Source organism: Leopardus geoffroyi, chromosome B1 (genome assembly GCF_018350155.1).
Source record: "Leopardus geoffroyi isolate Oge1 chromosome B1, O.geoffroyi_Oge1_pat1.0, whole genome shotgun sequence".
In the NCBI taxonomy this organism is placed as follows: domain Eukaryota; kingdom Metazoa; phylum Chordata; class Mammalia; order Carnivora; family Felidae; genus Leopardus; species Leopardus geoffroyi.
In genome coordinates, this window is record NC_059327.1 from 40,393,237 (window position 1) to 40,407,458 (window position 14,222).

Here is a 14,222-nt window from a genome sequence, read left to right on the forward strand (position 1 = left end):
TTTTCCCAAATCAGAGTGGAGTAATATTGTTACGTTGGCAGTATCTCACAGCTTATTTATTCTTGTCATTCATGGTCACATCTTTAAAATCATTTCAAATATTTCCTTTCATTCATCCGACATATACAGAATACTTTATAATGTACTAGTGATGGGCTCTTGGAATGGTGGTGGGGTCCAGAGCTGATGGCCAAGAAAGAAATCTTGAGACATCTTGGATGCAAAAAGGTGATTATTAAAGCACAGGGACAGGACCCCATGGGCAGGAAGAGCTGCCCTGGGACCCTGAGGAGAGACTGATTACCTACTTGGGAGTTGGGGGAGGTAAAGTCAAGGGGAAGTTTCCAAAGGGATTTTCATATGCTAAAGAAGACTCCCAGGCTACTGGAGGCCTAGCTATTGTCAAGCTAAGGTTGTTTTTCCCTCTAGCAAAGCATTTAGACAGTAGGGGGTTTCCTGAAGAAATGTTCTAGTCTGCCTGCCTCAAGTATTTGTCAATGGGCTGCAGGTTATAAGGAAATTTAATTTACCATTTCCTTCTGCCTTTGTTTCCCACATCACTAGGTGCTATGGACAGTAAAAAGGGGGAAGAAGGCAGTTCTTGGTTTGACAGGGAAATAAGGTACTTAAAGAAATACCAAGGATAGGGGCACCTGGGTGGCTCAGTTGGTTGGGCATCTGACACTTGATTTCTGTTCAGGTCTTGATCCCAGGGTTGTTGAGATCAAGCCTCTTTCTCCCTCTGCTCCTCTCCCTGGCTCACACATGTGCGCTCGCTCTCTAAATTAAAATAAAAAAGAAATACCAAGGTAGAACAGAGTTGGGTCACAAACCGGCAGAGAGAAACTTACTGGCATTCAGTTGCATTAAGGAATCTTAAGGAAAAAACAGGTAGGGCTTTTAAAAGTTGGCCAAGATTTGGGGCGCCTGGGTGGCTCAGTCAGTTAAGTTTCCGACTTCAGCTCAGGTCATGATCTCGGTGCTAGTGGGTTGGAGCCCCGCATTGGGCTCTGTGCTGACAGCTCAGAGCCTGGAGCCTGTTTCAGATTCTGTGTCTCCCTCTCTCTCTCTCTGTACCTCCCCTGCTCGCACTCTGTCGCTCTCAAAAATAAACAAAATCTTTAAAAAAAATTGGGTAAGGCTTAGACTCGTGGAGAGGGGTGGGCAAGGGACTCTTGCAGCAAAGAATGTCACTGCATGAAAATATAAAGATCTGGAGAGCAAAAAGAGCAGTGGGAGTAGGGAAAGGATTTTGTACAGGTTGTCAGAAGTGAAGTTCATGAAGAACACAGGTAGGAATTTAGATGACGGTGCTTTGAATGCCAGGCAGTTTTGGACTTCATTCTTAGGCAGCACAGAGCCACCGGGGCTTACGTGTAATAGGAATGATGAACTGAACAGAGCCGGGGAAAATGAACCACGAGGTGGATGGAATGATAGCAGACTGGGCAGGGAGGCTCCGTGGCCAGCAAGCACAGCAGTAGGAAGGAGAAGCGAGGGGAACCAAAGCATGACCTCCCTAGCATAGCGACATCCCACTGTTGGGCAGACAAGAGAGGCTAGTACTTGGACCATTTTCTTCCCATCCCATTTAGCTTTCCCCGTCATCAGAGAGAATGGACTCCCAGACCAGTCGATGTGACTTAAGTAATGCTGTTTTCTGTTTCTCTTAGATTATTTTCTTAACTAGAGATGCGACTCCTATTCCTGGCTGCAGCCTGCCAGATTTTATCACCACTGACATCCCAGATCCCAGAATAAATCTGAGATGCCTGCCCTTGGGTATGTGCTGACAGCTTCCTGGAGAGGAGAAAAAAAGGTCTCTTGAAAGGCTGTTAGAACTGCTCAGTTTAGACGTTCTTAGAAGCACATAGTTTCAGCTCACAAAAGCAACCCTCTAAAGCCCAGAACTTAATTTAGAGAAGGAGAAAAACAGACACACAAACAAAAAACCACCACTTCCCTGAAATGTTGAAGTCCCTGGAGCAGTTGAATAAATGCAGATCACAGAGACTGAAGTCACAGATTTCTCAACTTTAGACTGCCCGCTACTTCCCTGTACAAGGGGCAGGTTTTGTTTTAGATCAAAGTGTACCTCAGCCATTTTAGAGAAACACTGCTTGAGGACAGCAATAGGAGACTCCCAGCTCCCACATCTCTGCCAGGAATCCAGGTGGTTTCAGGCCCTCCCCTTTGCATGACAAGCTATTTTGCAGAGGGTGAATGAAATATGAACTGAAGCAGTAAGGCCTTGATGGGGTGGGCCAAGTTAAAGGCCCCAACATTCCTTTGGATGAAGTCCTAGCAACGGCCAACTTGGATGAAGACAATTGCTCACAAGGGGCCACTGACTGAGCTACAGGGCAGAGTGCCAGCCCTGCAAAGAGACCCCTTTGAATTATACTAAAATACATTCAAAGAACAACAACACATCATTTCCCAGCGTAGATTAGGAAATGCAGGGTAAAATGTCTGGAACTTCTTAGGCCATGGAACAACATATAAGGGGAAATTAAATAGTTCCTTATCCCCAGCTGGCTAATAAAGCAAATGGACGCTAACAGACCTGAAGAACAAAATTAAGAACAAAGATTATCAGGTAGCTGTGCAATACATTTAAGTGGGCAGAGACTTAGAGGAACTCAGATGACAGAAATAGCCACCCTTCTAGAGCCCAGATCTTAAGTCTGGTGATCACAGAGTGTCGTAAACTTCTGGTTCCACGTCTAACTTCGAAAGCCAAAAACTCACACAATCCAGTACTTGGTATCTTGGGGGAAGGCTTAAGAGTTTCAAATTCAATTCCCCTTTTAAAATCCTAACAATTAAAAAAATTAATCCCATCCTGGCATGGCATCGCCACCTACTGGCCACAGAGGAAAGTACAAGTTTTACAAAATTCACCATGGTGCAAACAGGAGGGCAAAAGATACATCAGCGACTAAGACAGATGGGATGGAGTATTAATAAACACCAACCACTGTGGTTTGCGAACAGAAATAAGTCCTCTTCATGGCCAGGAGGGATTTACAAAATGGTACCAGTACAGATATGGGATAACAACCAGTATCCATACTTTACAAAGACTGCCAATGACTTATCTTCCAAGAAATCCCTATCACAATTAAGATGTCTAGGACCTGGGGTGCCTAGATGGCTGGCCAGGTGAGCATCTGACTCTTGATTTCAGCTCAGGTCATGAGTCCCCCTAGTGTGGTGAGACTGAGTCCTGCATCAGGCTCTGCTTTCAGTGTGGAGCCTGCTTAAGATTCTCTCTCCCCCTCTACCACTCTCCCCAACTCACTCTCTAAAATGTAAAAAAAAAAAAAAAAAAAAAAAAAAAAAAAAAAAAGATGCTTAGGACCTTGAAGCCCTGTTTCATGCCTGAACTGACCAACATAAGGTCAAGAGAGCAGAGAAAGCACTAGAATAGCCATCAGCAGCTTGAATGGTTTTGTCTTTTCCACACTGGGGAAAACATGATCTCAACCTTTGCTTTTACAACCTTAAAAATGACATTATATCAACATCTCCTATTTCCAGAGGTAACTAGAAAATCACACTATAACATATGGCTTTAGGCCTGCTGGTTGAAGAGACAAAAATCATAAGATCCTCCTTAAATTGATTTATTTCTTACTGCTTCTACTGAGGCCTACCAGGCATAGCACCACTGTTAGTCCTGGTAACAAAACACTTAGGACATAGAGGACTGGTAAAACTGAACTTTATTAAGACTTAAGCATAGGAGATACTTCCACGTCAGACACATATTATGGAATTGAACAGCTCGATCACAACACCCTGCACTAGTTAATGTTAACACACTGCTGGATGGTAGCAGTAATGTTCTCCACTGGGCTCCAGAGGTCTGCTACACAGGTGACATGTTACTTCATATGCCAAGGCCCGCAGGTCCCATACCCTAGATACTCTACTTTTCCTCAAGTTCTTCCCTTGAAATTAGGGTGAGCTGTCCACAAGGAAATTTAGCAGCTGGATTTATAAAGCTAAAAATATCCAGGAACCAAGACTGGTTGTTTCCTATGACCTAGGAAACCTTAAAATCCTTCAGAGCCCTCAGGAGAAGTAATTCCAAGTATTCTGGGATCACAGAGGCAGAGATGTTTCCCCTACCTTGCCAGGGGTGTATATAGGACATAGTAGTTCAGGAAAATTCTGGAGTGATGGACTATGAACACATCTGTTTGTATACAACATGATTTATCCCAGAGGAAAACCACAAAGCAACATTACTCTGCAGCAAAAACAAGTCCAGGAAGTAGGGAGATAAAACTAGCAAAACAAAATTACTTAAATATTTAGAAACAGGACTTTAGAGAAAAATTATATGGTTTGAAGAGTATAGGTCTTCATTTTTCCCCACGCATGAAGCAGAGCACAGTATCACTCCTTAAGCTATAGCAGTAAGAATTTAAAAACCTGTCTTTTATATAAATATTTAAATGGTTAATATATATATCGAACTAGAGCAAAAATTACCCACTGGGAAAGTCTGAGGTACTCCCTCAGTTGCCATGTTCCTTAAACTGGGTTACACATGATCAGCATGGCCCATCTTCCTTCAACATCAGTTTTATTCAAAGGTTTAGGGAATTTCTTTTTGCCTTGAAACAAAGATGGATAGGTAGGTATATATATTGTTGATCAATCTATTACAGTCCAGCACAGAAGACTCCAGGGAAATCAACTTTACTGAGCAGCTTCCAGGATGAACCATACCCCTTGACGGTAAGCTTTCTTTTTTTACTTAGGGTTACTGCTGGAAAAGTTTCAGACAGCAAGGCTTAGACTCCAGCACCAGTCTAGCACTGACAAGAGTAAATAGGGAGTCACCACTGGGTTACAGCTGTGATGTACTTCATGAGGAATGAGTTGGCCACCTACACTTCAAGACTGTGACACACAGAATCTGGCTGCCCTGGGGATTATGGGATTGGCTTTTCTGAAACTGTCCTTGTGGAATAGGAAAAAGGCTGGTGAATTCTGTGACATGAGTAGAATTCTTCTGGGTTAGGGAAAGGGGCATTTCAGGCACCCCCCACCAGGAAGAGGGCAGGTCACTTTCTCACTGCAGACGACAGGCCAGGTGCTAAAGGCTAACAGTCGTTAGTATCTGAAAACTGGTCAGATAGTGGCAGTCTTCAAAGGAAAATCTGATTCTAATGGAGTCTTCCATGTCATTAGCGGACCCGAATTTAAGAAGTTTCCAGTTCACTTCTAGAAGTACTAGTCATTTTTTTATATGTATATCAAAGTAGAGGGATCAGAAAGAAACCAACTCAATTCTATTCTTTCCAACCGTCCTCCTGGTGGGGCTTGACTGCTCCCCCCCCCCCCCCCGCCAGCTCTCGTCTGTGGACGTGTACTCACACGTCTTTACTACCACTTCCTTTCTTCTCCCTCGAAGGTCAGACCCTTTGCTGGCCTTCCCTTGACTAGCATTCATTTTATTCCAAGCTTTCTTTCCTTCTTTCTTATCTTTCTCTCCACCTTAAACAACAAACAGAAGTCATTCATTGACTTTAGAGAAGTAAAGCCAAGCAAGTAACAAATGCTAGTCCTTTTCTATGGTAACCATGTTCAAAATAGTTCAATATGGCATTAGGTATCTCTACCCTCTGTCACACAGCTCTTCTCTCAGAACTGAGTTGGTGCTGATTGTGTTTGACTTCGGTCCGGTTCTCCCTGGCAACCCTTCTCTCCCTTGATTAGCTCCACGGCACTGCAGGCTAAGGAAAAAAGGGAGTGGGTGGGTCCAAAAGGGGATACTGACCTAGGAGACAGGCTGATTACTTTTTACTTTTAGACAAGTAAGAAACAAAAAAGCATTCGTGAATGTTCTTTTTGCAAAACTCTCCCTTCAGGTTCGAACTTGGAATTTTCCAGCTTTGGTCATGTATTTTATGCCCTTAAAGGGTTTGTACTTTTCCCCATACATATCCAGACGATTCACCTTGAGTCCTGGAAGGAAAACATAAGCATTATTCAAAAGAAGCATGTAGCGTATCTGTCTAAATTCATTTCAATTCAGAGATCAGTGGGATAGAGATAGCTATAACAGTGAACCAGAAAAATAATAATAATTTTCCCTTATTTATTTGACTTTTCTGAGGCTCACAGATTTGTCACTCTCGGCCCACACACTGATAATAAAAAATTGCTCCAACAAGAAGCTATCCTATTAGAAGACCTGTTTCTAAAGTGGGAAGGGCAGAAAGTTATATGCAGATGAAAGGAGGATAAGGAAAAAATAAGACCACTCTATGTTTTTGTCTAGCTATTGGACAGAATACATGAATTAATGAAATTAATGAATAATGAAATAAAGCATAACTCAATGAATGCATTAATAAATGAGTGTTTCCTATAAGTATTCTCACTGCATTAAGCAGAACACATTTTATACTGTATAGGTCTCTAACATTTATGATGAGTTTCTAATTTAAGTGAATGCTAATCACTTAAATTAGATAAGTTTTGTTGGTAACGAAAAATAGGAACTTCATATAAAGCTGAAGTCATCTCCTATCTATCTTACTTACATGGTTGTTCTAAGGATTAAATAATAAAACAGATGACAAGGGCTTAAAACACTGCCTGGCACATAGTAAATGCCCAGTACATGGTAACTATTACTATCATCATCATCCTAAGACAGGTGTAGACTACAGTGGGCTGACTTGGGTTCCACATGTTCATAAAAGCAAATACGAAAGTCTTCTGAAACTGGGGGGATGGAGGGGAAATTATTCTTTTCAGTGACCAGCTGAGAATGCAGAAGCCTTCCCATGCTAAAAAGCTTTGAACCCCAAACTGACAACCCTAGGATGACTCAAAACCTGCTGGGGAATGCCCCGTCCACCTACACTGTTTCCTTCTCAACTGCATCTTAGACGTTTTTGGTCAGGTCCCTTAATCCAACTTCAGAAAGTAAGGATTATAGATTTCCCCCAGAAATGCTAGAAGGATTTTACTCCAGATTACCTATCAGGTAATGAAACCAAACTCTGTAAACAGGGAGTCAGCAGAAGGCTTTCTGATGTCTGCGTCCTAGTGGAGAAAGCCACTTACTTCTGTTCTCATCAAGCCACTGAAGCCAAGAATCACTTACCAGAAATGGCCAGCTGCTGGATCTTAAATTGCAGGTTAATTGTGGGGTTCTCATCTGGTTTGGAAGCTCCAGCCTGAAGACTCATGGTCCCCTTCAAACTTGGTAGCTTTTGGGGATTTATCTTTCCTACATCCCAAGACAGCATCTTCAAAGAAAAAGAAAGAAGTTACAGTGGAAGCCGTCATTTGAGGTGGCCGATCTCTAACCTCAGGGTATCTGTTCACAGTATTACAAGCAGCCTCTAAACTGGCTTTCAGTAGAGAAAACTATTTGTCACCATAAATTATCTCAAGGATAAAACGATGTCCCTCTGATCAAGCTCCCCTTTCAACAAGCTGGAAAGTCTATTGGAGAGCTCCTACATAATGACTTCTATTTAACATCAGCAATTCAAAACTTCCTGCTTATTCTCCTCCTACCTTGGTAACTGGGTCAAATGTATGTGTCCCCTGAGATGGAGTGAGGCTCATATTCAGGACCCCTTTGGGCATCTGGCTGGTGACAATCACTCCCTCTATGGTCTTCCCCATAGTCTGCTTCGGTCCCACCGTTATTTCAAAGCGTCCAAGTGAACTACTATCCCGGAAACTGATGTTATGTTTGACATACACTGGAATTGCCACCAGACTGGAAAAGGGAGAGACGAAAAACCAATTTCATTACTATACTGGAAACAATGGCAACATTTTCTCATTTTATCCTAAGCGCTTTTTTTGCCTCATTGAGGATTAAATAAAGCAATCTAGCGCTTAAGAGAAAGTTAGTGCTCATTAAGTTTGCGGCTGCTATTTTTGTTGTTGTTATATGTCTAAACAAGAACTTTTTTTTCTCAAATTGGAATCTGAGTACACCTGTATTCAATCCCCCTAACCCAAAAGAGCGTTAAATTGTGCTATGAGAAACCATAAAAGGCAGTCATTTTTGGTCTTGAACATTCTCTTTAATATCTTGTCTAAGGACTTTTAAGTATTATTACCTACTTCTTTACTCCTTATATTAAAAAATAAACACAGGAAAAAAAAACAGTAATCTTTAATTTTTTTTTCTTTTTGTAAAGCTAAGACGCCGTCTAGTAAATAAACTAAGTCTTCCAATGACTGAATAAGATAACAAAAATCAAAGAGTATACTAAGCCTACTATGAGAAAGGCATTACAGATCAAAATTAGGAGTCACCATATTTCTGTGTTTTACTTTACGACATGTGACCAATAATTATCTGTACTTGGGAGAGTAACATGCATACCTCATGGACCTTTGATAGTATCTCGGGAGTGTCTTTACCTGACTTTCTCTGATCCTCACAAAAACCCTATGAGGTATGGTAGGTTGTCACGATAGGACAGAACAGGAAACAGAAATCACAGATTAATACCAAAGCAATAACAGTTTTTAACATCTATTAAACACTCCTGTGTGCCAATACTATGCTAAGTGTTTTAGTTCCATTACCTTGTTTAATAAGTATGAAGTAGGTACTGCTATTGTCCTGTTTTTCTAGATAAATAATGATATCCTTATTTATACTTCACTAAGATTAAGTAATTTGCCCAAGGTCATGTATCATAAGTACTAAAGATGGGATTTAAGTGCAGGCAGACTGAGTCCAGAGTCTTTGCTCTCAAGTACGCAGATATTTTCCTAAGTTATTTATTCCAAATCACATAGGAAATTATTGGTGGCTCTGAGGTGTCATAGCTCTTTTCAGTGTGTATATCTTCTACTACACACCTTCTAAAAGTCCTTAGACAAGACAGGGGCACCTGGGTGGCTCAGTCAGTTGAGCATCCAACTTTAGCACAGGTCATGATCTCACTGTTTCTGAGTTCAAGCCCCGCATCGGGCTCTCTGCTCTCAGCTTGTCAGCACTGAGCCTGCTTCAGATCCTCTGTCCCACCCCTCCCCTGCTTGTATGCTCTCTCTCAAAAAAAAAAATAATAAAACATTTAAAAAAATAAAAATAAAAGTCCTTAGACAAGATATTAAAGAGAATGTTCAAGACCAAAAATGACTGCCTTTTATAGTTTCTCATAGCATAATTTAATGCTCTTTTGGGTTAGGGGGATTGAATATAGGTGTACTCAGATTCCAATTTGAGAAAAAAAGTTCTTGTTTAGGCATATAATAACAACAACAAAAATAGCAGCAGCAAACTATAAGCACTAACTTCCTCTTAAGCACTATTTAGATTGCTTTATTTAATCCTCAAACAAGGTACTTTTTTCATTTTCCACTTACAGATAAGAAAACAGACAAGAAAGGTTAAGCAACTCACCTGAGGTTACCCGATTAGTTAAGTACAGAAGCTGGAATTTGAACCCAGCTGGAATTTGAATCCATAACCTGAGTCCTTAATCACTACGGATACTGTTTCCACATATACACATATACACAGATTCTGTTCTTAATTATAAGGGCTGCTTACTTCTGTGCACTGACATGGTAAGAGAGCAGGCGGAAGTTTCCATCAGGAGGAATGAAGGAGAGGATACGCTCAGATTCCCAGCGCTTGAAACGGACACAAGGATGGAAGCTGACATCATCCAACAACCTGGGATTCTGTAGTTACCGGGCAAGGAAAAGCAAGAAGTAGGAATTAAACACCCATATTTCTTTCAGGAAAGTCATTCAGATGTTGTTTTTATTTAAACACATGCACACAGAAATTCTGTAGCTACTTATAGAAAATTCAAGCCTGATATAAACTTTGTAGCTGTCCTTATTTCTTATTGTTCCATTCCATTCTCACCACTGTCTTTCCAGAAACAGTTAATTTCCCATCCCAAGATGTGAACCTGTGGTTCAGGATTTTACCATGAAGGAAAGCGTAAGGTCTGGCATTCCAGTCAGCTTGACACAGGCATCAATCACCCCCTGGATCTCAGCAGTAATTGTGGAACCTGAGATAGGAACAAAACAAAGAGAAAGTAAGAAGCTATTCGATGCTTCTCCGTCCTTCCCAACCAACTTACTTCTTCCCTACCTCCTTCTTTAACTTTCTCTTTTCCTTCCCAACTTCTTTCTTCTCCCTCCCTCCCTTTCTCTTTTCCTTCTGTCCATCTATCCAGTTCATCTACCTAATCCATTGATCCATCCTTCCAAACGTTTATCAGCTGCATATCAAGTATGAGACACTAGGATGAAGCAATGGGGATAAAAGATTAAAGAGACAATTAGCTTAAAGAAGTTTTCATTCTAGCCCCAGAATCAAAAAGGGTGTCGTCATAACCAATGGTTCAGAAAACGTCATAGCAGAACCTGCTCTCCCTAAGGTCCCCAATGAGCTCTGCTGCTCAATCAAGTGGGCACTTTTGGTCTTTATCCCACAGGACCTGTCTGCAACATGCCATTTTTGACCACTTCTTCCTTTGTAAAACACTCCTTTCTCCTAACCTCGCCTAGTTTTCTATTTTTCTAGCTCCTCTTCCTCTGTGCTTTCTGCAGGCTTCTCTTTCTTTGCACATCTTTTGAATGCTGATGTGTTTTCACAATTCTGAACGTCTCTTTTCTTTCACTCAACATGGTCTCCTTGAGTTACTTCACCTACTTCCCAAGGCTTCGATTGTCATTAATGGCCAAATATAGCCTAGTCTTTTTTCAGGTTCACAGTCTCACTCCTGCCAAACTAGACAGCTCTACCTGCATGTCATGGAGGCACTTAAGACTCTATACATCAAAAAGTGAGCACATCAGCTCCATTCCTCCATCTGCTCTCCTATTTTCCTTCTTTTAAAAAAAAAAAATTTTAATGCTTATTTATCTTTGAGAGAGAGACAGAGCGCAAGTGGGGGAGGGGCAGAGAGAGGGAGACACAGACTCTGAAGCAGGCTCCAGGCTCTGAGCTGTCACCACAGAACCTGATGTGGGGCTTGAACTCACAAACCGCAAAATCATGACCTGAGCTGAAGTCAGACACGCAACAGACTGAGCCACCCAGGTGCCCCCTATTTTCTTTCTTTATGATGGTACCATCTAACCTGCTGCTTAAGTCAGAAACATACATGCATCCTTGACTAACTACACTTCTTCAGTGCTCATATCCAATCAATTATCAATTCCTCTCTTTTCTGACTTCTGTCTCTTACATCTATTCATTCCTTTCCTTCCTGACCACCATTATGGAATCTATATTTTGTGCCTGGACTTCAGCTGGCAGCCTCCTGGTTTCCCTGCCTTCAGTTGGAGCCACTCTTCACACTGCAACTAGACTGATAGTTTTCAACTACAAATCTGAATCAAGTCACTCCCCAACTTAAAACTCTTCAATTGCGGGGCACCTGGGTGACTCAGTCGAAATCATGACTCTTGATTTCAGCTCAGGTCATGATCTCACAGTTCGTGGGTTCAAGCCCCACATTGGGCTCTGTGCTGATAGTGTGGAGCCTGCTTGGGATTCTCTTTCTCTCTCTCTCTCTCTGCCCCTCCCCTGCTCATTCTCTCTCTCTCAAAATAAATAAATACACAAACCTTAAAAAAAAAAAAAAAAAAAAAAAAAAAAAAAACCTCTTCAATCACTCCCAATGGTTCTCCTTAAAATGGCATGCAAGGCATGCTAACTATCTACCCAGTTGTTGTGTACTTTTTTTTTATTGTGGGAAAACTTCTACTTAAATGCAAAAATCTTAAATGTATGACTCAGTAATTTTTAAATATGTATACACCCCATGCAAATACCACCCACATCAAGATACAGAACCATTTTTTTCCCGTTTTTAGTTGTGCCTTTATTCACCTTTGTTATAATATATTTGTTAACAATATACTTGTTTTAAAGATCCTACAGACTGACCACCCATTAATGTAGAATATATGTCACCCCTCTCCACCTGGCAATCTTTTTTTTTTTAAAGCAGAATTTCTTCTAGGAATCTTACTGATCACACAGTAGTTACAAGAATGTCAGATATAAGAATGTATACAGTCTAAACAAGACAGGCTGATTCAGAATTTACAGGTTGTAAAAATATACGTGTCAAGGGGCGCCTGAGTGGCTCAGTTGGTTAAGCGTCCATCTTTGGCTCAGGTCATGATCTTGCGCTTTGTGGTTCGAGCCCCATGTCGGGCTCTGTGCTGACAGCTCAGAGTCTGGAGCCTGCTTCAGATTCTGTGTCTCTCCATCTCTTGGCCCCTCCCCTGCTCATGCTCTGTGTCTGTCTCTCAATAATAAATAAACATTAAAAAAAAAAAACAACTAAAAAAATATACATGTCAAAAGTTAGCCATATGGACAGATGCATACAGGGGAAGAGATGATGGGAGGTGGGGATCGAGGGCTCTGTGCAGTAACACTGCCTTTTCCTCCTCCACAGTAAATAACTTTAGACACAGAACCTTCTTAGCATCCCAGCATGCTCCTCTTGCATCCCCATGCTAGTTCTGACTTCTGTTACCTTTGATGAAGTTGTACCTGTTTTCAAACTTCATATAAATGTATATAACTGTATATAATCTTATGCATCTATCTTTTTTACTCAACAATGTAAGATTCATTCATGTGCTGGATATATGGATTATTCATTCTTTTTCATTACTACACAGTACTCTCTTATGGGACCATATTGAAATTTGTGTCCTGTTACTGGTGGACATTTGGGTTATTTCCAGTTTTGGGCTAATATGAAAAGTTGCTGCCTACTTAGTTTTAAAGCCTCATTACTTTTTTTTTTTAATGCCTCTCAATGCATTCATGCTGAACTACTTTATTTCCCAAAAATATTTTACTCACCTTAAAGTGTTTGCACCTACTTTGTTCCCAAATCCCTGAAGGTCTTAATAACTTCCATTCATTCTACTGATAAAGCATAAACACTATCAGCTCTCTTTACACTTTGCTCTGGATGGGTGGGATACATCGCTTATATTCTTTTTACCTCCCTCTTCCTCACTAGACTCTAAATAAGCTTCTGCAGCCATAAACTCTCACTTTCTTTCTTTCTGGCCCCTTTTGTCTCCTTTGTTTGTAGAACCTCATCATGTCAACAACAAAATAACATCATAATCACGATCACTGTCAATAACAATAGCTACAATAAAGTCAGGTCATAAAGAGGTCCAGAACTTTGTGTATTGAACACAATTCAGGATTGAGGTTTTGAAAAGACTTTGCTGCAGAATTTAGAAATTATTAGTCAAAAAATGTTGAAATCATTATTGAACCAAAAGCCAGTGGCCACCACCCACATTTACATAACAAGAATCTCCAAAGGCTTGTCATGGGAAAGATGTAGACCCCTCTATTTTGACAGACTACCAATTGTCCCTGTAAATGACATATCTTTATTCATTATTAACAAAGAATTGTTGTTTTCCTGTATGTGTGAGAAGGGGATATTATAGGTCGCTAGTCAATAACTTAATTACTGGGTTTCCTTTCCTTTTTGAGAATTTCTATATTTCATCTTCAAATATGTATTTGTTGTCTTTTCATTTGCAATTCATTTCTTCTTCCCTTGCTCATTTCCAGGAATCCTTAGCCTTTTCTTTCTCCACATAATTCTCATGTATGACATCCTCACAGTAGTGATACCTCCCATTACACACCACTGTCATTATTATTATTACACTATTATCAGCAAAGATTCTCAATGAGGAGGGGACTGTGTGACCTGGAATAGTCCTTCACTGTATCTTGTTCATGATCAAATATCCATTAGTCAGCACTGTGCTACAACACAACAGGTTTTCGATAAGCATTTGTTGAATGAATGAGTTCACTAATGTGAAAAGAACTTTCTACAAATTTCTAAGCTCTAGGACATATTGCTGTAATTCAGAACAGATAGAAAAGAAGGCTCCCTGAATTTTAGTGATTACAATGTCAGTTCTGCCATCAGATTTGGGAGTCAAATACATTCAAAAGGAAATCTAAAAGAGATTCGTTTGCTACTTTTTTTACTTAAGAGGACAAGATCTAGAACACCATTAAAGAACAATTTTTTTATTTAAGAGGATAAGATCTGTAACACCAACAAGCATTGGTCTGCATCATATTATTTTGAATTGCCATTTTCAGCCTTATTGAGGTATAATTAACAAAAACTGTATATAATCAAGGTATACAACTTGATATTTTGATATATATACATTGC

General features: G+C 40.5%; 1 protein-coding gene across 2 annotated transcripts in view; it reads right to left on the reverse strand.

Moving 5' to 3' along the window:
• Nucleotides 1–3,710: 3,710 nt before the first annotated feature.
• The window catches only part of AP3M2 (adaptor related protein complex 3 subunit mu 2), a 111,183-nt gene continuing 100,671 nt past the window's right edge, over nucleotides 3,711–14,222 (reverse strand). For both annotated transcript variants that reach the window (XM_045459231.1, XM_045459226.1), the window contains exons 5-9: nucleotides 9,949–10,034; nucleotides 9,560–9,693; nucleotides 7,555–7,762; nucleotides 7,136–7,280; nucleotides 3,711–5,985 (exon numbers count right to left, since the gene is read on the reverse strand). In XM_045459231.1, coding sequence (XP_045315187.1) covers nucleotides 5,885–5,985; nucleotides 7,136–7,280; nucleotides 7,555–7,762; nucleotides 9,560–9,693; nucleotides 9,949–10,034 — 674 coding nt within the window. In that variant the 3' untranslated portion in view covers nucleotides 3,711–5,884. The remainder of the gene's footprint in view (nucleotides 5,986–7,135; nucleotides 7,281–7,554; nucleotides 7,763–9,559; nucleotides 9,694–9,948; nucleotides 10,035–14,222) is intronic.